At 32.8% G+C, this 24,559-nt stretch overlaps 3 protein-coding genes across 3 annotated transcripts; 1 reads left to right on the top strand and 2 right to left on the bottom strand.

Moving 5' to 3' along the window:
* Positions 1–223: 223 nt before the first annotated feature.
* LOC134262056 (uncharacterized) lies at positions 224–1,764 on the bottom strand. Its single transcript, XM_062744432.1, has 5 exons — positions 1,642–1,764; positions 1,060–1,222; positions 895–944; positions 559–786; positions 224–426 (listed from the first exon to the last, which is right to left on the bottom strand). The coding sequence occupies exons 2-5, from the start codon at positions 1,152–1,154 to the stop codon at positions 224–226; spliced, it is 576 nt and encodes a 191-aa protein (XP_062600416.1). The 5' UTR covers positions 1,155–1,222; positions 1,642–1,764.
* A 13,253-nt stretch (positions 1,765–15,017) lies between these two features.
* Positions 15,018–16,058, bottom strand: LOC134262060 (uncharacterized). Its single transcript, XM_062744438.1, has 3 exons — positions 15,948–16,058; positions 15,784–15,848; positions 15,018–15,566 (listed from the first exon to the last, which is right to left on the bottom strand). The coding sequence occupies exons 1-3, from the start codon at positions 16,043–16,045 to the stop codon at positions 15,307–15,309; spliced, it is 423 nt and encodes a 140-aa protein (XP_062600422.1). The 5' UTR covers positions 16,046–16,058; the 3' UTR covers positions 15,018–15,306.
* A 3,677-nt stretch (positions 16,059–19,735) lies between these two features.
* Positions 19,736–24,559, top strand: LOC134262059 (uncharacterized). Its single transcript, XM_062744437.1, has 2 exons — positions 19,736–19,991; positions 21,880–24,559. Exon 2 carries the CDS (start codon positions 21,903–21,905, stop codon positions 22,977–22,979), a length of 1,077 nt encoding a protein of 358 aa, XP_062600421.1. The 5' UTR covers positions 19,736–19,991; positions 21,880–21,902; the 3' UTR covers positions 22,980–24,559.

Here is a 24,559-nt window from a genome sequence, read left to right as displayed (position 1 = left end):
TAAGACGGGGCGAAAATAACCCTGTATAAAGTATCTTATACCTCTAGAACTGCATTTGCAGCTTTCATTTATGTTCTTTTCATGGCTTTCCTCGTCTTTTCGGACGATTTTATGATTTTTCATGTTTCTGTAGTAGAAATAATTTTCATAAGTGTCATTTTGTACCACAATATTATAAAGGATCAATGATTTGGTTTTGTATGAGATCGGTTTGATAACACCCTTACCCGTCATAATTCCTCAGCTGTGACCAGGGTTGTTCATACCTGAGATCATCATTTTTATCATCGTCGTCTGAATCATCTTCGTCTAAATCATCACGCTGTGGCTGTTCATCTCCTAACATTATTCTACAGTAGATATTTTCAGCCCCGTCACTTTGAAGATCTCTAACCTTATGTTCCACGATTTCTTTGAGCCTTGAACCTTAAAATGAGTTTTGTTAGTTATAAATAAACAGATAAACTGATACATTGCTTTGATTTTGGCCTGGAAAGCGTCCTCTTTAAGCATACATTAAATTACTGTATCTTATTACAATATGTTCATATAATTTACTTTTAGATATGACTCCATTTTGCCCTGCTTTGTGTACATTGTTTGGATTGAGGTCATTGTAGATGTTTCTGGTTTGAGGATCTATATAGGCATCGTCACACATTGTTTTGTTTCCTTCTGCCAAACCCGGGCAATCTGTAGCAATTGGACAGTCTTCTTGCCCCTCATTCAACATGTTTTCCAGGTTTTGGATAGTTGTAATATTAGCATTTCCAGTGTGGTAAAATTCTTTGAGGAAATTCATAGAATATTTATTTTTATCAATGATGAAATTGCTAAAAAATCAATTAAATGTTTATTCTCTTTATTTTGATTGTTTCCATATTTGACAAATACCTGGTGGTTCAAACTGAATACCTCTAGTTCGGAATTTCATTTCAATGAACCTAAAATGGAATAAAATCTGGTACATTCCTTTATTATTGATAATTTGATTTGGATTGAAATGGCAATCATTAACTGATTACATGTTTTTTTTCACAAGTTGCCATATTTGTTTACCAGGTTTTGATGTAACACATCGCTCCTACGATGAACAGTGTACCGATACACCCAAAGAAGGTAAATGTTAAGTTGTTCCAAGTGGACGCAATCATTTTCTCCTTTGATTTTGATTGAGATTCTGGCGTTACTAATTTCGTCTCTGTCGATGATGTTGTATGGTCTTAACATAACATAGGAAATATTTATGATGACATAAAATTTATTTTAAGATCAGAAAAAAATAATTAGACGTGTAAACTTATTCTAAACGGACATAAGAAATTAAATATTCAAGATTTTATAGAAGGAATAGGTCTGTTGATTTCGAAATAATTTTCAAGCTTAATTTATACAATAACATGCACCCTTCTACACTCTATTTAATTAGCAAAAAGTTTAAGGACAAACATCCTAATTTTTACTGAGCGAACATAGTCTAAAATTCCTTTGAGTATAATTGTAAAACCGTTTTTGCTTGATTTATCTGGTTAAAAATGCTAGAACAAAACTATAAAATCAAGGACTGTTGAAACAACTTTTACCACTTTACAAAAAATAGGAATATGTTGAATGCATCGGATTCGAATATGGGTTACATACCTGTGTGTATCAGACATCCTTTGATGTTACTACAGTATATATCTGCACAATTACACTTGTCTTTGCACAACTTCCCAAAGTATCCTGAAGGACAAGTTCCACTGCAGTTTGTTCCAATCGTGCCTAAAGGGCATTCTATTCCAAGAAAAAACAACTTTTTTTAGTAAGCCCAAGACATCTCAATGATGTTTACAATTGGTTAAATAGTATTCACAGTCAAACATTAATATACTCACCCAAACACTGACCATTCATATTCTTGTAGTGATTGAAACAACAATTTCCATTTTTACTGTGATTAAAAATAAGTTTTAAATTTTTATCGACCAAACAGAGAGTAAAATTAAACTTTCTATTTTTTCTTCATCAAAATATTAAAGATAATTCACATACCTCTTTCTACAACATTCAACAATGTGATTTACTGAGAAAACTATGAAGATAGTGAAAATTGATAAATTCTGCATATTCCTGACAAAATATCATAACATAATCAAAACTGAGGTATTGTTACATCAGTTTTGTTCCAGCTTCTCCATATAACATTGTTTAAATTGGTATGAAACGACAATAGTTCCATTTTGTCCAAAACACTGGAGGAAGTTTGAGAGACATATTCATCAAAATTATGCAGTTTCTCTCAATGGTCTTCAAAAACTGTAATATCAAAACCACTGGTACTGATTGGTATAGCAACCTTTGTCATGAAAACCAAATTGGAAGCAGATGCATACAATATTTATGTAGTTCTACGAATCGTATATTTTATTTGGAAAATTTCAATTACCTCTTGTAATTTTCATAGGTGTACTTTCCATTTGGTATTTAATTAGAATTCGTTAGGTATTCAAGAGACACTATTTAAAAAACATGAAATGGGACGGAGGTCCGTGTTTTCTCCACTCCCCCCCCCTTTTTTTTTAATGTTTAGTGGACTTTTGAGTTAGAGTACTTTTCGTCATCTCCACATATTTCATGTTACATATTAAGTATTCACAATTACAATAGATATGATGGAAAAAAAATGCATGTATTTGCAGGATTTTTGCTGTTGAAAAAATTTATGAACACTTTTGTAATGTTCTGGACTAGAAATAAAAATTAACCTTTTGATCGTTTGTTAATCAAGTCAGGAGTGACAAGTAAACAGGGATGAAACAAGAATATCAGCAATCTCGTTTAAAGTTATCATTTCATAAGATCTATGGTCTAGCAAAAACTTTGTCAGCAAATACAATTTATCATTGAGTCAAATGCTGACTGTCGTTTTTAATACTAGTTGTTAAGGCATTATTACATGCAACACACTGAATTGACGACAGATTTTGCTGTTATTTCCAGATCATGACAAAGTGCTAGGTTCGGTCGGGAAATACCGGTGGAGATAATTACCAGTGGTGTGTACTGGTATTTCACATTCTGGTAAATACAACAAATATTAGTCAAACTGGAAAAAAACGGGTAAATGCAAAATTTTAAAATTTATTTCTTTTAGTTCGTGTAATCTTTTACAAAGTTCAGATATAAAGAAATGTAAAAACAGAAGAGGAATAGAATTGATAATCTGCAATATATTGCCTCTGAAACTTTTGTGCTCCTATTTTGAGACATATAGTTTAATTGAGTAGAACTGAAAGGATTCTTAGGAGGTTTGGTATTTAAACTATATTCTATTCCTAACTTTTTTCTTAGATCCTTCCTTATTTACATAAAAAAATCAAAATAAGATATCTTTGTGCCTTTTCCATGGACTGGTATACAAGTACACTGTTTTATAATTATTTGAAATGAAATATTAGGAAGTCGTTTTTTTTAAAATCGTGCACAGTGATACAAAGTTGATATTTTTGACTATAAGGTGTACTACTTGAATGTCTATACCCAAGCAAGATAATGAAATTCAGTTATAAACATGTAGCCATTTCTTATTTCCCAGTATTTCCAATGAATTACCAGTATTTCCAGCCGTCATGGGAGATTAATATGAGTATTTCCCGCTTTTTTGCCAGCTATGTAGGCAGTACACGGGGTTGTGATCTATCGGCAAAGGATGATCACTCCTTCGTGGCAATCGATCCAATATCTGTTGTTTTGAAGGCCAGTGCTTGCACTGTATTGTTTTATGGACTTTTGTGCTTGAATACTTTTTGTTATCCTCATATATTTCATCATTAGTAATGAGAATTTTGCCAAGTGTATTTTTAGAATCTACACATGTAGCTTAATAAAAAAGTTTTTCCTTTAAAATGTTTTATTCAAATGAATTATTGAAACAAACCCAGTCTGAATTTGATCTTGATAAATAATATTAAAATTTGTGAAAACAAAAATACTTTCAAATTACTTCGAATAGTCAATTATGTTATTTTTCTGGTGTTGAAAATTTGAAAAGCAATTAAATCATTTTAAATTATTGACAGTTTTCTGATTTTTCTCAGAATGGTTAAAATTATCTTATAAATATATCAGGTATCTGATGTTAATTTTAAGATATTACTTAAAGTTTAAATAAGGCCATTATTTTTTCAAGGACTGTCACGATATGACTGATTTATTTTCAAAACATGATGATACAATTCATGACAGTTAGTCTAAAATATATCTTAGTACCAGTATAGAACTTTTCAATGTACACAATTAGTCTTTGTACAGACTGCAAGTAAAAAAAAAGGAATACAAAATTAAATACACTGAAAAAAGGATATGGAGATAACAAACAGTATAAAATATCAAAGTCCATGAAACAATTCAAAATAGGAGCAGTGCAAACAAGGACCTCCGAAACATCAGAGGCGGGATCAGGTGCCACGGAGGAGTGAGCATTCCCTGCTGACCGGCACCACCCGTCGTGTGCTCATTGTCATGACTGTGAAATAAGGGAAAAATCCGTCGTCACTTCAGTGTATAAATAATGGACTAACAATTGGTATGAAAAACGTTAGTCAGCATTTGACTCAATAATAAATTGCATTTGATGACAAGGTTATTGTATCAACCATAGAACTTACGAAATGATGACTTTAAACGAGACTGCTGATAATCTTGTTTAATCAGCTTGCTTGTCAATAATTTACCTCGTTTTAGAAATTGTTCTGATTGTACACATAAGTACTCTGAAGTTGACATCAAGAAGATGCTTGAGTTTCTGATTGACAATATCTATGTGGTTTTTGGAGACCAGGTATTCCAACAATCTATTGGAATTCCCATGGGTACAAATTGCGCTCCGTTATTAGCAGACTTATTTTTATATTCATATGAAGCAGAATTTATGCAAAATCTTTTGCGTGAAAAGAAAAAAACACTTGCTGTGGCCTTCAACTCGACATTTAGATATATCGACGACGTATTGTCAATTAATAATGATAATTTCCATTCCTACGTCGACACGATATATCCCGGTGAGCTTGAGATAAAAGATACCACAGAGTCCAACACATCTGCTTCATACTTGGATATTTTACTTGAAAAAGACACAAATGGTAATCTAACAACCAAGCTATATGATAAACGTGATGACTTTAACTTTTCTATCGTCAACTTCCCTTACTTATGCAGCAATATACCTTCATCACCTGCATACGGAGTATTTATATCTCAGTTGATTCGATACGCAAGAGCATGCTCTACGTATGAACAATTTCTTAAACGAGGTAAATTATTGACAAGCAAGTTGATGAAACAAGAATATCAACAGTCTCGTTTAAAGTCATCATTTCGTAAATTCTATGGTCGATACAATGACCTTGTCAGCAAATACAATTTATCATTGAATGAAATGCTGACTGACGTTTTTCATACCAATTGTTAGTCCATTATTTATACACTGAATTGACTACGGATTTTTTCCGTTATTTCCTGATTATGACAATGAGCACACGGCGGGTGTGACCGGTCAGCAGGGGATGCTCACTCCTCCATGGCACCTGATCCCACCTCTGATGTTTCGGAGGTCCGTGTTTGCTCTGCTCTTGTTTTGTATATTTGTTTAATGGACGTTGAGATTGAATACTGTTCGTTATTTCCATGTCCTTATTCGTACGTAGAGCATGCTCTTGCGTCTCGAATCAACTGAGATATATACACTCCGTACAAAGGTGATGAAGGTATGTTGCTGCACATCTCGAAAAAGAAAATAATGACCATTTTTATCTAAAAATCCTTCCACCACAAAATATAGTTCCTCACTATACATGTATGTTTTAGATAAGGATTTTAAGTAAGGGATGAATAACGAGATGGTGTTGAATAGTTTAGAGAAAACATTCTCTCCAAGGGCCGGAGGCCCGAGGGGGGATGTTTTCACTAAACTATTCAACACTATCGAGTTATTTATCTTACTTAAAAAAATCCCTACTTTGGGCCCCAAGAATCATTTACCCATTCAAATATCCAACTTTCTGTAATACAATAGGATGCTGTCCATTTATCCAACCGTGATACAAAACAATAGCCTAAATCGAACACTTCTTTTATTCATGGACTAGTGAGCATGAATCTACATGATGCTGATTTCATTTCAACCCTTTTCATTTTACTGAACAGTCATGAAATTAGGCAAAGAATCTTTTAAATCCAATGTAAATTAGAGAGGTTCAGATAGTGTTTTGAATACTTTTGACCTGAAAGCTGAAGAAACTACAGAATTTTGATAAAAGGTTTGGAATGTGTCATTACATATCATAGGATGATGGTTGGTTGAGGAAAAGTGTTGAATTCTTATGGAGTTCCATTCGGACAATACTTGTAATAGTGCTTAAACAGATAAAAAGATTGGCGGTGTTATGCTGAACCTGCAGTAAAAAATTCCATATCAAGATCTGCAATAAAAATGGTGTCGAAAAATAGATTGGCTGTCAATTATTTAAGTTGTTTTGGGAAGTACGCCGGAAAAAAATGAAACAGATATGAATCTCGGATGATCTGAAGGAATTTACTAATTACAGACCTGCATTTGAAGCACGATAAATGTGATAAATGCAAAGAAATGCAAATTCCGTATGTGCTGGAAATTAATTCAAATAGTGTGGCAAATTTGGAGAAATAATTATTTTTTTCACATGCATTGGAAATACATTTCATGCACCTCTGTTGGGTATTTAAATATCTAACCGATAGGCAGTTGGATATTTTGAATATCCAACTAGTGCTGATTGAATCGGTAAAATATACGTAGATTAATAACAATGGGTGACATCATTGAAGTTTTTTTAATCATTTAATAGCATTTAGCTTAATGTAAAATCACATATTCTCGTGGGGTCAAATTTTCGAGGTTTGAGGAAAAAAGTTTGTTTTGTCGGGATTTGATTTCGTGCTTGGAATCTGTTTAGTAGTAATGCATATGAAATCTTACTTTTCAAAGTGGTCATGAATTCGTGGGTCTCTCTATACCTCGAAAACCACGAAAATGTTATCACCTTGAAAATTAACGATTTCACAATAATTAGAATAATAAAATCTAAATTTATTGTAAGTATTAAACATAATGTAATTTTATTTTACATAGTGGTCAAGACAAAAATCCGCTCAAAAGCTGAGGAACGAACCTCTTTTTGAATGTTTATATTATTTTAATAGTATGCCATTCCTATCGTAAGAACCTCATTAAAACTAACTATAGAAATATTGTGCATTACAAAAAGGAAGCTAGGAGGTAAAATTTACTTTAAATGTTTATGCTCTGTATGAGTGAATATGGACGCTTCAAATTAACAGATGTTATAAGGATCAGATGCGTAAACCAGTCACAAACGGCCGTATGATCCTTGAGGTATATTTCATTTGAATTTTTTTGTATCCCCATCTACTCCAGAAACTAAGACTCGTCATAACTTTGCATGGCAATGCTATATAGTTCCAAAATCTGAATCTGATGTACATATCTCCTCATTCAGTCGAATATCTGTTTCAAAAACATTCATTATACCATAAGAAGCTTCATCCTTTTGAGAGATATTGCGACTAGATTGACTGCTTTATAAAATAATTTTCCATCTCAGAAGGGTCGACATTTCTTCGTAAGGACAGAACATGTATTGGCTGTTTTCGTTCGAGTTTCCGTACAAATCTTCCTGCAAATTCATGTTTGATGTCTGTCTTTCTTTATAATTTACACCCTTTCTATCTTTTGAGTAGTTCCTTTTAGCATTTTTATTCTTGAGGAAAGCATCAGTTTCATTATCCTTAGAGTATATGTGTGAACGATTGGATGAGAAGCCTTCGCCATTAAACTCGATCATTTTGGAGGATCTAACATCAGCATAAACATTTTCATTTACTTCACTCTGTATCCCCTGGTGAGATGTATCTACCACAGGTGGCTCTAATTGTCGGTCATCTTTTTCAAAACGATAATATGTAACATTTGATTTAAGATATAGTGTTTAGGCTTATTATAACTTTATAAATATGAATTTTTTAAGCTATACTTATGAATGATTGATGAAAACTGTTAAATTTTATATCTTAAGCTTGCAAACTGAGTATTATTTTTTAATTGTATGGTTATTTAACTTTCTTTTTAAAACGTTGTTATTAAGATTAAGCTTTTGTTAATATACCTTCACTGTTCGACTCATTAACGGTTGCGTTTCTTTGATTTTTGTCATCACGTGGTTTTCTTAATCTTTGATAGAGATTTTAGAAAATCATATATTTTTATGTACTTTTTATAACATTTTTTCAGAATGCATTTTAAGGGCTGTAAAGGTGCATAGACAGAGATTTAAAGTTAATATTTTCTCAAATTTGATGTATAATATTACGACTTATATATTGCAGGATAAGAAGTTATTGAAACTTCAAATTTCTTCTCGGCTTTGATTGACACGTCCTGGTACTTTCACAAATTTTAATTTCATTATTATTACTCATTATCATTATCATTATTATCATTAAAAATGACAATGAAAAATATCAAAACTATATTCTAAAACAATAGAGTAAAATGTTTGAAAGGAAAACGCGCTTACAATATATTGTCTGTCCGTGCTCAGTGGTGTGTGCAGACTTTAACAATTGAACAGCCCCGGTAAATCGTAAACATTACATGTAACAGTAACAGAGCTCGTGCCATGTTTACAAAACATATTATGTTTCACGGGAGTGTTCAATTTGGTAAACTCTGTACAGAACACTGAGCACAGACTCACGATACTAGTGCTGGGTTCTACTTTTGAAAATTTCTACATTCTATTTTATATTAATACACAACAAAATTGCCACTTTATAATTTTCGAAAGTGCAAGGATGTATCAATCAAACCCGAACAGAAATTCGAAGTTTCATTAACGTTGATTTAACTCTCACACGCGTATGTACGCGTCATATGCGTTATGTTTGTAGCATGTTCAACTGGGAGAATGCAGCCAATGTTTGTCGAGACTTTCTTACAAACATCATGTGTACCGGGGGCACCAAACCAGCCAGATTCTGTAAATTCTATCCTAAATCGAAAATTCGTGGGATTCATTGGGCGGCGGGATTGGTTTGGTTTAGAATGTTACAGTTACTCTCAACCATTCAGACTACCGTCGAAAGTGTTAAATAACAATAATCCTATAAGAAAGAAATTGCTCTCATGAAATCAATACACAGAAGAATCAAGGCTGTTACTGATGCGCAAGGAAAATGATGAGAATTGTTATGTTGATTTAAAGTTAACGTTTATTTTAAGATCCGGAACACTTAATTACACGTGAACTCACAAACTCATATTTTAAACAATATATAGGTCTGTTGATATAAAAATATATTTCAAACTTAATTTATGCATGGCGCTTTTGATCAAATTCCAATTAGTTTTTAAATTTAATGGACAAACATTCTTATTTTCATGGAGCGAACATAGTTATTTTGTTTTATCTTGTTAAAAATGTTAGTACAAAACTATGAAGTCAATGATCTTTTAAACAACTTTTACCACTTTTAAAATTAGAGGAACATGTTTAATGTATTGGCTGTTGGCTGTTAATGGGGATGACATACCTGTCTGTATCAGACAGCCTTGGACGTTTATGCAGAACATAATCGCACAATTGCATTGGTCTTTGCACAGTTTTCCAAAGTATCCAGGAGGGCAGGTTCCACTGCAATTTGTTCCAATCGTCCCTAAAGGGCATTCTGATAGCAAAATGACCGCTATTTTAGAGAGTACATGACATTTCAATGATGTTTACAAATGACGATATGCTAATTTCTTTAACAAACATTGATATACTCACCCAAACACTGACCATTCATATTCTCGTAGTGATTGAAACAACATTTTCCATTTTTACTGTGATTAAAAACAATATTAAATTTTTGTCAACCCAACAGAGTGGAAAAGTAAACTTTCAATTTTTTTATCATCAAGATATTAGATAATTGTCATACCTGTTTTTACAACATTCAACGATGTTATTTACTGAGAAAAGTATAAAAATAGTGAAAATTGCTATATTCCGCATATTCCTGCAGAAATATCATAAAAAATCAAAACTGAGGTATTGTTACATTAGTTTTGTTCTAGCTTCCCCATACAAAATTGTTTTAATTGATATGAAACGACAATAGTTCCATTTTGCCCAAAACACTGAAGGAAGTTTGAGAGACATATGAATTCAACAAAATTATGTGGTTACTGTTGCGAATTGTCGCAATTTTCATGTATCTTATAGAAATTTTATGATGTACACGTAAAATCTAGAATGTTCTATATGTTTCATGAATGAATTATCAAGAAGACTTTAGAGAATGTGATGACCTAGAATTTTATAGAAGTTTCTATTTCCAGATATTTCTTAAATACTATATACATATATATATATATATATATATATATATATATATATATATATATATATATATATATATATATATGAGAGTTTTTGTGATCTTAATTATTATATTGAGTTTACATTAAAGAAATATTGAATACATAACAGAAACCATCTGATTACTTTAGCCAATGTGGTATTCTGAATGTTAACCCTTGTGGATTTGTTTTGCCTTTAATCGTGGTAATAAATTATAAAAAGAAGATTTCCGTGTGAATTTGATTTGCCACAGTTACTCTCAATGGTCTTCAAAAAATGTAATATCAAAACTATTGGTACGGATTGGTGTAGCAAATCTTTGTCATGAAATTCAAATTGGAAGCAGATGTATACAAAAGTTTTGAAGTTCTACGAATAGTATATTTTTTTGTGAAAATTTCAATTAATTCGTTAGACATTCAAGAGACACTATTAAAAAAAATGAAATTGGATGGAGTTCCGTGTTTGCTCCACTCCTATTTTTTTAATGTTAAGTGGACTTTTGAGTTGGAGTACTTTTCGTCATCTCCAAATATTTCATGTCACATATTAAATATTCACAATTAATAAATGTATTTTCAGGATTTATGCTGTTGAAAAAAAATTATGAACTCTTTTGTAAGTGTTCTGGACTAGAAATAAAAATTAACGTTTTGATTTTATGAGTCAAATCAGGGGTGACAAGTAAGCAGGAATGCTTACTAAACCTAACTAGATGCCAGATACCCATTAATGGCAGTCTAAAAAAGAAACTTGATGATAAACGTGATGATTTTAACTTTTTAATCGTATACTTCCTTTACTTATGCAGCAATATACCTTCATCAACTACATACTTGTTTTATATCTCTCAGATGATTTTATACGTTTTACATAAACTATTGACATACAAGTTGATGAAACAAGAATATCAGCAATCTCGTTTACAGTTATCATGTCGTAAGATCTATGGTCGATGCAAAGACTTTGTAAGCAAAAGCAATTTATGATTGAGTCAAATGCTGACTGATGTTTTTAATACTAATTGTTAAGCCATTATTAACGCACTGAATTGACTACAGATTTAACTGTTATTTCCAGACCATGACAAAGAGCCAGGGTCAGTCATGAAATACCGGCGGTGATAATTACCAGTGTTAAATAACGGTATTTCCCGTCCTAGTAAATACTACAATATTAAACAAACTGGAAAACAACTGGTAAATATAAAATTTTACAATTTATTTGTTTTAGTTAATGTATATCTTTTACAAAGTTCAGAAGTAAATAAATGTAAAAACAGAAGAGGAATAAAATTGATAATCTGTAATAGCTTGACTTCAAATTTTCTGCTCCTGTTTTGAAACATATAGTAAAGTTGAGTAGAACTGAAAGGATTTCAAGTATGTTTGGTATTTACACTCTCTTCTACTGTAAACGATTTTCTTAGATCCTTTCTTATTGAGATAAAAGATAGCACAGAGTTCGACACTTCTGCTTCATATTTGGATATTTTACTTGAAAAAGACAGTAATGGTAATCTAACAACCAAGCTATATGATAAACGTGATGATGATGACTTTAACTTTTCTATAGTCTATAGTCAACTTCCCTTACTTATGCAGCAATATACCTTCATCACCTGCATACGGAGTATATATATCTCATTGCTTCGATACGCAAGAGCATGCTCTACTTATGAACAATTTCTTAAACGAGGTAAATTATTGACAAGCAAGTTGATGAAACAAGATAATCAGCAGTCTCGATCATAGTCATCATTTCGTAAGTTCTATGGTCGATACAATGACCTTGTCAGCAAATACAATTTTTCATTGAGTCAAATGCTGACTGACGTTTTTCATACTATTTGTTAGTCCATTATTCATATACTGAATTGACGACGGATTTTCTTCCCGTTATTTCCTGATCATGACGGCGGGTGTGACCGGTCGGCAGGGGATGCTCACTCCTCCATGGCACCTGATCCCACCTCTGATGTTTTGGAGGTCCGTGTTTGCTCTGCTCTTATTTTGTATATTGTTTAATGGACTTTGAGATTGAATACTGTTCGTTATCTCCATATCCTTCTTATAAGAAATTAAAATCGGATATCTTTGTGCCCTTTTCATGAACTGGTATATAAGCATACTGTTTCTATAATTATTTAAAATGTAATATAAGGAAGACATTTTTTTTAGCTCACCTCAACGAAGTTGGGGAAGCTGATGTGACACCCTCGGCGTCGGCGTCCCAGGTTAAGTTTTTTGAAGCAATTTTCTATTTAAGTACTTCTATGTCCTATATTGATTAGACATGTATGGAAGATGCTTCTAGTGTGTTTCATTGTACAAAATAACAATTTTGGTGCAGTTTTTTTTGTGTAGGTCTCATTTCCAAGTAACTATAAGCCCTATGTTGACCAAACTTGCATGAATGATACATCAAAGGATGCAAACTACCAGGCTTGCTTCGGATGCTGAATCTGACCTGCATTTTCTGCATGAGTGAACAGGTTAATGTTTTTGGTACAGGTCTCATTTCCAAGTAACTATAAAAGCAAACTATGAGACCAAACTTGCATGAATGATACATCAAAGGATGCAAACTACCAGGCTTGCTTCGGATGCTGAATCTGACCTGCATTTTCTGCATGAGTGAACAGGTTAATGTTTTTGGTACAGGTCTCATTTCCAAGTAACTATAAGCCCTATGTTGACCAAACTTGCATGGAGGATACATCTAAGGATCCATACTACCAGATTTGCTTCGGATGCTGAATCTGACCTACATTTTCCGGATGAATGAACAGCTTAAAGTTTTGTGTGCAGGATTCATTTCCGGATGCTGAATTCGACATACTTTTTCTAGATAATCGACCAGATAAAAGTTATGGATGCAGGTCTATTACCAAGAAACTATAAGGCTTATATAAACGAAATTTGCACAAATTATGCATCAAGGGGTGAAAACTCTCAAACGTGCTTCAGAAGCTGAATTTTAATTACGTTTTCATGACAAGTAACTAGGTTGAAGTTTTTAATATATAGATCTATTCCAAAGTATCAGATCGAAATTGCATAAATTTTGCACTTTTGGATCACTTTTTGCTGGTGAATTATATGACTTTGCCTTACTTAAAGACAGCATTCGTTTAGATGAGCTCTGCAATCTCTTATTTCCAATGTTTTTAAATCTTGAATAGTGATACAAAATTGATATCTTTGACTATAAGGTGTACTACTTGTCTATACCCAAGCAAGATAATTAAATTCAGTTATAAACATTGGCTTTTCCTCATTTCCCAGTATTTCCCTGGAATAACCAGTATTTCCAGCCGTCCTGGGTAATTTATATGAGTATTTCCCGCTTTTTTGCCAGCTATGCAAGCAGTATACGGGGTTGTGATCTATCAGAAAAGGATGATCACTCCTTCATAGCACCTGATCCAACATCTGATGTTTTGGAGGCTAGTGCTTTCTCTGTAATGTTTACGGACTTTTGAGCTTGAACTATGTGCACTTGTTTCGGAAATAAAATTTTAACCCATAGTATAATAATAGCACAAGGTATCTAACTCCGAATTACATGGAACAGTTTGCTAGCGCATTTCCTCTGAAAGTTTTAAATGAATGCTTCTGCAGTGGGGGGGGGGGGGTATTTCTTGTAAATTGGAGTTAGATACCTTGTGCTTTTATCCTATTATGGGTTAAAATTTTATTTACGAAACAAGTATCAATGGCTTGAATACTGTTCGTTATCTCCATAGATTTCACCAATGGTATTGAGAATTTTGCCAAGTACATTTTTAGAATCTACACATGTAGCTTAATAAAAAAGCTTTTACTTTAATATTTTTTATCCAAATGAAACAAACACATTCTTAATTTAATCCTGATTAATAATATTTAAATTTGTGTCAACAAAAATAGTTTCAAATTACTTAGCACAGTCAATTATTTGACCTTGCTGCACTCAAAAAGTGATATTTTTCTAGTTTTGAAAATTTAAAAAGCAATTAAATCATTTTAAATTAAAAAATGTTTTTCTATTTCTCAGAATGGTTAGAATTATCTTATAAATATATCATGAAATTAAATAAAAAATGGAGGTATGTGATTTTAATTTTCAGATACAACTAAACAGTGTCAATTTTAAATTTGACGAAGGCTATTATTTTTTCAAGGACTGTCACGATGTATCTGATTTATCTTCAAAACATGATGATAAAATTCATTACAGTAAGTCTAAAAATATTAATAAGTACCAGCATAGAACTTTTCGAGGTACACAATTACTCTTTGTACAGACTGCAAGTAAAATAAAGGAATCCAAAATTAATTATGCTGTAGATACCTCAAAGGAGAAAATAATGAATGAGCTATATATAACTATAGACAAAAGTACATTTAAAAAGCTAGCCAGGAGGTAAAATTTACGTTACATGTTACTGCTCTGTTTGTAAATCTGAATAAGGATCGTATGAGTGTACATGGACACTTCAAAATTACAGCTGATGGATGAGATGCGTAAATCAGCCACAACCTGCCATATGGTCATTGAGGTCTGTTTGATTTTTCAGTTTTGTCAGTATCCCTATCTACTCCAGAAACTAAGACTCGTCATAACTTTGCATGGCAATGCTTTATAGTTCCGAGGTCAAGCCAACATCTGAATCTGATTTACATGCCTCCTCATTCTGTCGATTATCTGTCTCGAAAACATTCACTATACTATAAGAAGCTTCATCCTTTTGAGGGATATCGGGAAGGATTGACTGCTTTATAAAATAATTTTCCATTTCAGAGGGGTCGACATTTCTTCGTAAGGACAGAACACTGTATTGGCTGGTTTCGTCCAAATTTCCGTACACATTTTCCCGTAACTATATTTTTGATGTCTGTTTTTCTTTATAATTTGCATCCTTGCTGTCTTGTGAGTAGTTCCTTCTAGCATTTTTATTCTCGAGAAAAGCGTCAGTTCTACCATCCTGAGAGTATATGTGCGAACGATTGGATGAGAAACCTTCACAATGAAACTCAATCATTTTGGAGGATCTTACATCAGCATAAACATTTTCATTTACTCCATTCTGTATCCCCTGATGAGATGTATTAACCACAGGTGGGTCTATTTGTTGGTCGTCTTTTTTTAACAAAGTTAAACATATAATATTTACTTTCGGAAATAATTTTTCAGCTGATCATAATTCTATACATATTAATTTTTAATGAAATACTTATGAAAGTTTTATTTCAACTGTTAGATTTAATATCTTAAGCTTGGGCATGTTATTGGGTACTCCTTTTTGTGATAACTTTCTTTTTAAAACGTTATTATTGAGATTTATTTTTTTTGATACCTTGCCTGTTTGACTCATCAACAGTTGCGTTCCTTTGATTTTTGTCATCATGTGTTTTCCTTAAACTTTGGAAGAGAAAAAAATCATGTATTTTTATGTACTTTTGATAACAATTTTCAAAGTTCAGATATAAACAGTCAAATTTGAAGCGCAATTCACTTTACCGAGAGAAGTGAAGAACAAGCCCAGCTGCTGCTATAACTGTTACAATAGATCCAATTAAGGCGAACAATACATTCTCCCACACTGACTTGTCTTTCATTTTATCGTCTTCATAGGATTGTAATTAAAATTTTTTGGATTAAATAATATTGAAAAGACAAGATAAATTTTAATGCAATAATTAAACAAAAATTTTAAACTGAGATACGCTGAATAGGTCCTATGTCAAGTTTAATGATATTTACTTGTTTATTTTTATTTTAAACTTTTATTGTAAGTAATAGAAGATACAGTAAGATTAATTTTCTGTTTTGTCACACAGATATCATTCACCTAAATAAAATTAAGGAGTAGCCGATACCCTGCAATATATTTTTGTTAATAAAAATGAATGCGGAATTTATATATATATTTATAAATAATACATACTTTTGTAAAATGTATTTTGATACCTTATATGTATTAGGTTATTGTTTTGATTTCAAGGAAGGGGGAAGCAATGAAAATTAGAAAAGAGAGAGAGAGAGACTCAGAGGAGAAAATATTCAATAATCAGTGCTTGATGAGGAATATTTGATGAGTTTCACTTACAATATTTTTTCCCTAAATAGATTTTTAAAAATCATGAAACATACATGCAGAAAATACCTGTAGTAGTTGTATCAGCAACTATAATTCTAAAATTCTCATTTGGCAGATCACAAAAAGCAGTTGAACAATTACAAGCAGTACAGGATGATCTTTCTTGCGTCTTCTCTTACAATTTTGTATTTACTTCTCTATCTATTAAAAAGAATTACATTTATAATAAACAAATCTGTAATCAATTGTACTTTGTCACTAATTCTTGTTTAGCTCCAACTCATTCTAAAACCACCAATTGAAAATTTTAAAGAGAAGATGAAAAATAAAGAATATCACAGTTTTTTCAAGATGAAAAAAGAACGACATAAAAAGACATCATTATTGTGATTGATTTATTGTATGAATAATGACAATTAGTTTGAGAAACAACAACGTTCAAATTCATTAAATGATTGTATTTTCGGACAAGGACATTGTATCCAACAACGTATATCAAAATGTTGACATTGACACATAATGTAGATGTCCATCTTTTGGTAATAGCTAATAGCATTGTAAAAAGAAACATAAAACATAAACTCCATGTGCAGGGTTATTATTACAAAATTATTATTACAAAAGTAAGAAAAATTAATAAAATGTAAGTCATCTCGTTTTCATAACGTTGTCTATTTCCTTCTATTTAATTAATGAAAATAAATCACCCTTTTCCTGGTTTTTAAGCAAACAAACGCAATAAACAGATGACCTTTATGGATGGAACTTATCTAATTTATTTCTGATTTCATATATAAACGTTTTCCAAATTATTGAGAATTAACTCTATTAATAGAAACATTCAGAAAAAAACGTACTGAGAATGTTTAATGAAGAGTTTTTAGGTCACTGGTTTTGTTCATGCACGTGTAGTTTTCGTCACGGGTCTTGTTAATTCACGTGTAATCATCAGAGTGGTCAGTCGTGCCTTTGATTACAAATTTCCAAACTACCCAGAAGGACAGGTTCCATTGCAATTTGTTCCGATCGTGCCTAATGGGCATTCTATTCAAAAAATAGTCATATTCTAGTACGCCCATGACATCTCTATAATGTTTATAAATTACTTAATAATATTCACAGTCAAACATAAATATACTTACCCAAACAATGACCATTCATATTTTCGTAGTAATTGAAACAACATTTTCCACTGTGATTAAAACAATATTAATATTTTGTCGACCCAACAGAGAGCAAAATGAAACTTTCAAACTGTTCGGCATTAAGTAATTACAGATAATTTTCATACCTGTTTCTACAACATTCATAGAAGTGATTTGCTGTAAGAAGTACAAGGATAGTGAAAATTGCTAAATTCTGCATATTTCTGACAGAATCTCATGATATCATAAAAAAGTTAGGTATTGTTACATCAGTTTTGTTCTAGCTTCCCCATACAAAACTGTTGTAATTGATATGAAACGACAATAGTTCCATTTTGCCCTCACACCGAAGGAAGTTTGAGAGATATAGTCATCAAAATTACTGTAAACCGTTTTAATTCCACGGTGTTAAAATTTCACGATTTCTCAGAAAGTTCCAATCGCGATGGTTTAAATTTCACGCTGTAAGAAAATTTCTTCCAATCATTTAAAGGTTTTTAAAGGTAATGATAGCATTCACGATGGGTTTATTTTCGCGGAAAAATGATGAATCGCGAACACAGCGAAATTAAAACCATCGTGATTATTTGCCAATCTACAGTATGTAGTTCCTCTCAATGGTCTTCAAAAACTATAATATCAAAAGCATTGGTACTGATTGGTATAACAAACTTTTGTCATGAAAACTAAATTGGAAGCAGATGCATACAATAGTTATGAAGCTCTACGAATCATATATCTTTTACTGAAAATTTCAATTACCTCTCGTAATTTTCATAGTGGTTCTTTCGATTTGGTATTTAAGTAGAATTTGTTAGGTACATTGTATTCAAGAGACACAATTAAAAAATTGAAATGGAATTGAACCAAAAATATGTTTTTGAGGTCCGTGATTGCTCCACTAGTTTTTTTGTCTTTTTTTTTTTTTGTAATTTTAAGTGTTTATTTTTTTACCTTGAGTCCTTTTTATTATCTCAACATCTTTCATGTCGCAAATTTGGAAATAAAATCAGCTTAAAAACAGGAATAATTCTGATAATCTGCTATTTAAAATACATCGTATATTAACACTCCAGGGTTCCCAATCAACGTGTATTCTGTTGCATAACATGTTTCCTTAATTGTATGTTAAGAACAAACGTTTTCTGATTCAAGTTTCTTTTCAGTTTAGTATAATTATTAAGTTTATTAATAGTAAATCTCAAAACATATTATAGACTTGTTTTAATATTTCTATAAACACTGTAGATATACCAATCAATTATGTTTCTTTAATAATAATAATAATGATAAATACTTTATTTAAAGAACGTAACCTGGTTAGTGCATGCACTATTCTCCCCCAGGGCCTTCTATATATATCAAATACAAAAATATATAGAATACAATTCATCATATATAATAGTAATATGTTTAAGGAATTACAATCACAAGATTATGAATATAGTGTCCATGTATAGTTAATTAACAATCATAATACAATATACAATATCGAAACCTTATTGTGCTCAAATAATTGTGCGACAGCTGATGATGTAATTTTCTATATTCCGCTTAAATGTTCGTAGAGATTGAGAGAGTCTAATGTGTTGGGGAAGTTTATTCCATTGATGTACACCTGAATACTGAAAAGAGGTCTTGAATAAGTTTGTACGAAATTTCGGCAATCTTAGATCATATTTACTTTCAGATCGAAGGTTATAAGAAGATGAAGAATGAAATTCAAATAAGTTGCAAAGATATTGGCCTCTGGACAATTTAGTGTTCTTAATGGCACCTGATCCAACATCTTATGTTTTGGAGGCCAGTGTACATGTCTGAACTGCTCCTATTTTGTATTGTCTTATGGACTTTTTAGCTTGAATACTGTTCATTACCTCTATATATTTCATCAATAGTATTGAGAATTTTTTGCTAAGTATATTTTTAGAATTTACACAAATGTAGCTGAATAAAAAATCAAAGCAAAAAGTGAGAATCTGTAAATCTATTTTAGCAATACGACCTATCTGCACTGTAATTAAATATACGACATAAAAGAATTTTAAGGTTCCTTAAAATACTTCATGTATATTGATAATGTATTTCTTTCTCAAATGCTGGAGTTATCGCTCTTGCGATACACTCGAGCTTAATTTCAATAGCATCTTCTTATATGGTAAGCTATGTGAGTGCGGATGGATAGAACCAATAGAATCGTGTCGCGGGAAACTGAAGGTGCGTCTCTTTAGAGATAGCGTGGGTTCGCCACTTTCTTTCAGGACGCCGGACAATTAACTCGTTGGAAATTTTTCTACGAATTTTATTCGATTTTAAGCGGTAAGATCAATTTTACTTGGTATTTATTCATGGATTCTAACAAAATACTTATTTTGGGTCACTCTATTGTTCGTCGCTTCCATCAATTCCTTAGAAGTGAAGCTGACGATAGATATAATGATGACCTCGGCCTCCAAGCGACACACCAAATATTTTTTAGAGGTGTTGGAGGCCGCACAATATCGGGCATTCTCCGCCAAGATGCGACTTTCATAGAACGGGTGAAACCGGATAAAATAATCCTTCTGGTTGGAGGTAATGATGTCCGAGGTGTCAGTTCCCCCGAGGAAATTGCGGGGAATTTAGAATCCACTGTCTCGGTTCTCCATAGTAGATTTGGAGTTTCCCAAATTCACGTGTGCAAATTATTGCCACGTTTTAATCAAGCATTTAATTACAACGGTATTGTAGACGAAGTGAATGCTCTGCTGAAGTCCTCTCTTCAAGAGTTCAAATTCGCTTCTTTTTGAGATCACAATGACCTTTTCCCATCGCCCAATCGCAAGGCGTGCAGCCATAAATTTCTTCCAGACGGCGTCCACCTTAATAAGCAGGGTAATGTACATCTATATCGGAGCTTGCGTGGTCTTATATTATCAAGAATGCGATGAATGTGTTGATAAAGAAAATTCCATTCGTTTCATAAAAAAGTTTGTTCAAAGTCACAAAATATGTATAAAATAATAAATAAATAAATTAATTAAAAAAAAAAAAAAAAAATTACAATGATATTAGGATTCTCGAGGTTTTCCTTCAAATAAATGTTTTCAAAAAAAAAAATAATAATAATAAATTAAAATTAAAATTAGATTTAAAAAAAAAAAAAAATTATTTGTTTGAGAAGTTCAAGTCTATTTAGTTTGTTGAGACTAAATCACAAGGATTTACTTTTATTTCTCTGAGAAGACTTTAAAAATATATATAAATAAACATATTATAATTAACATATGCCTCTTGGAGGCACATCCCACTGCATTAGAATCAAATTGAATGGTGGATTATTCTTGACCCCCTTTTCGGGGCTCATTTTATTGCTTTTTATCTACTAAAACCATGTGGCATGTGTTTTTCCGAGATGTAATTGTATTTTACGCCTCCCTGAGGCTCATCTCATTGCACGGGAATTAACACAATATTTACTTGTGTTTTTCCGAGATGTATTTTTATTTTACGCCTCCCCGAGGCTCATCTCATTGCACGGGAATTAACACAATTTACTTGTGTATTTCCGAGATGTATTTTTATTTTACGCCTCCCTGAGGCTCATCTCATTGCACGGGAATTAACACAATTTACTTGTGTATTTCTGAGATGTATTTTTATTTTACGCCTCCCTGAGGCTCATCTCATTGCACGGGAATCAACACAATTTGCTTGTGTTTTCCCGAGATGTATTTTTATCTTACGCCTCCCTGAGGCTCATCTCATTGCAAGGGAATTAACACAATTTACGTTAACTTGTGTTTTCCCGAGATGTATACATATTTAATTTTATGCCTCCCAGAGGCTCATCTCATTACTCGGATTTAATTACACTGTAGCACTATTCACTTGATTAATTTACGCCTCCCTCGAGGCTTATTTAATTGCAATTAAAAACCCAAGTATACTGTGCTTTCAGGATTATTTGACTACATTATAATAATATAAATTACTTGCTTGTTTCTGTGAATTAATCTGTGATGCCTTCAGAGTAATCAGTCCATTACTTGTGGTTTAGGATAATATATTAGTTACAGATCAACATTCCGGAATTTTAAGGCTTGCTCATATCATTGCCGGTTTATAGTCACCGGATGTTTACAGATTAACCCTTCTACTTATAGTGGTCAACTTCAAGAGAAAGGAACTATATACACTAACCAAAGGCAGTTTATTTGTATTTCAGTAGCCTATCCACCATTTATAATCATGCCACCTAAGAGAAAATCAACTAAAGCTAGAGCAGTACCAATCCCTGTCTCCAAACACAACAAAAGACGACGGGTACATGGATCAAATACGGAACCGGTGGCGACAGCTACTGTAACACCTCTTTCCCCTGACGACCTGGAAACTATCACAAGACAAGTTACGCAGCGGGTCACAGCGACAATAAGAGAGGAGTTGTCAACACTCATTAGCAACGTGACCAGCACCACAGCCAATAGTCAGGGGAGTATTAGTAATAATACTGTGGGGGCTCCCGTCATTACTAATCCAAACTTAACTAATTCTGTTACTTGTGGGCAAGATTCGGCTGCTGCATGTGCACCCAATGACCAAGCTATTCAACAGTCGGTTGAAGCCTTGGTCATTAACCATACTGAAAAAATAGCAGGTAAGAGTCCCAGTGGTTTTGTCAGTACGGCAGTTCCAATAGATGCTAGGGTGTCTGATCAACTCAAATCCAAAATTTGGTCAAACCAGTATATTGACTTCTTAAAACTCCTGTCTAAGGACAAACAAAAGAAAGGTAAGTTTTCTCTACAAGTGGAAGATGGTGACAGTCCCGGTAAGTTGACAATCCACCAGGTGGACAACGATTCATTAAATGACACATCTGTCTCTTCCATGCATGACTGGCTTACAGCATGGAACAGATTTTCAGCAATTTATTGCATGAAATATCCCGATCAACAAGCCAAATTGGCAAAGCATTTAGAAGCTGTCAGGGAAATAGCAGATGCAAAAGGTAATTGGAAAGATTATGATCGGGACTTTAGAACACTAGTCGCCCAGGGACAAGTTGCCTGGGGGGATGTCCACATGGAGCTGTATGTCAACGCCAGACTGACAACAAGCCAGACAACAAAACAAAGTAAAGGTAGTAAAGACGTACAGTATAAATCAATTCCCAAAGGTGCCTGCTTCCAATATCATTCAGGTAAACACTGTCAGGCTGGAATGTCCTGTCGTTTTCAGCATAGATGCTATAACTGTTCTGGGGCTCACCCATTTGTTCACTGGACAAAACCAACTAAGCATCCCTTTCGTGTCATGCAATAATACCAAAACCAAACAAGCAATACAAATAAACAAGCTACCCAAACAAAAACAAACTCATCTTCCAAACAAGGGCCCTACGCCAATCAAGGCAAATAGACTTGCTCACTGGTTATCTGGTTATGATGAATATGAAACTAAATATTTAATTGATGGTTTTGCAAATGGGTTTTATTTAGGATTCGAAGGAGAATGTCCGGGAATAGAATCTAAGAATTTGAATTCTGCACTCGCAAAACCTGAAATTATTAATCAAAAAATACAAAAAGAAATTGTGGCAGGTAGGGTCCGAGGCCCCTTTGAAAGTAAGCCTATCCCTAATATACAATGTTCACCATTAGGTTTAGTGGAAAAGAAAGATCCAGGGGAATATAGAATGATTCATCACTTATCATATCCCGATAACCATTCAATTAATGATGGCATACCACCTGATGAGTCATTTGTTCAATACTCATCTATTTTAGACGCTATTCAGTTTATTAAACAATGTGGGGAAGGCGCATTCTGCTGTAAAACATATATTACATGTAAGTCAGCATTTCGAATAATTAACCTACACCATACACAGTTCAAATTTGTTGGGTTTAAATGGGAAAACAAATACTATTTTGATACCTGTCTGCAGTTTGGTTTAAGTTCATCTTGAAAAATATTTGAACGATTCTCAACAGCTTTGCAATGGATTGCGCAAAATAAACTTGGGATATCTTGCATTTCACATGTTTTGGACGACTTTATTATTGTAGACAAATCACCTACACAATGTGTCGACAAGCTCAAAACTTTTCTAGCTATGTGTACAGATATTGGGGTGCCTATTTCACTTGAAAAAACATGTGGTCCAAAACAGGTGATAACATATCTGGGTTATGAATTAGATTCAACTAAAATGGAATGTAGAATTCCAGAAGACAGAATTTTCAAGTGTGTTGATAAGATTCAGTTTGCTTTGAAACAGACTAAGTTAGCATTAAAAGAACTGCAGTCAATTATAGGCTTATTGAATTTTACTTGTAATGTAGTGTTGCCAGGTAGAGCCTTCTTAAGAAGACTTATAGATTTGACCATTGGAATCAAAAAGCAATATTACAGAATTCGGATGACAAGGGAAGTTAAGGAGGATCTGAATGTTTGGTTAGATTTTCTTTCCAATTTCAATGGTTCTTCAATGTTTCTCCCTGATAGATGGATAAGTTCAAGTGAATTAAAGTTATATACTGATGCATCAGGTGTTGTTGGATATGCTGCAGTGTTTGGTAGTCAGTGGTTTAAAGGAGAATGGAATAGTAGTTGGCAGTACCAAAACATAGCAGTCTTAGAATTGTACCCTATAGTCCTGGCAGTACAAATCTGGTCGAAATTTATGAGTAACAAATGCATTATGTTCAACACCGACAACCAAGCACTGGTACATGTCATTAATAAACAAACATCTAAAGATAAGCATATCATGTTTCTTTTGAGAAAACTTGTATTGACATGCTTAAAATATAACATTTATTTCAAAGCAAAGCATTTGACTTCAAAAGAAAATTTACTATGTGATTGTCTTTCTCGTTCCAAGGTAAATCAGTTCTTAC

Source organism: Saccostrea cucullata, unplaced genomic scaffold, assembly GCF_032062105.1.
Source record: "Saccostrea cucullata isolate Sc308-1 unplaced genomic scaffold, CSIRO_AGI_Scuc_v1 ctg2463, whole genome shotgun sequence".
Taxonomy (NCBI): domain Eukaryota; kingdom Metazoa; phylum Mollusca; class Bivalvia; order Ostreida; family Ostreidae; genus Saccostrea; species Saccostrea cuccullata.
The sequence above is the reverse complement of the archived record's forward strand: the minus strand, read 5'-3'. Positions and strand labels throughout refer to the sequence as shown.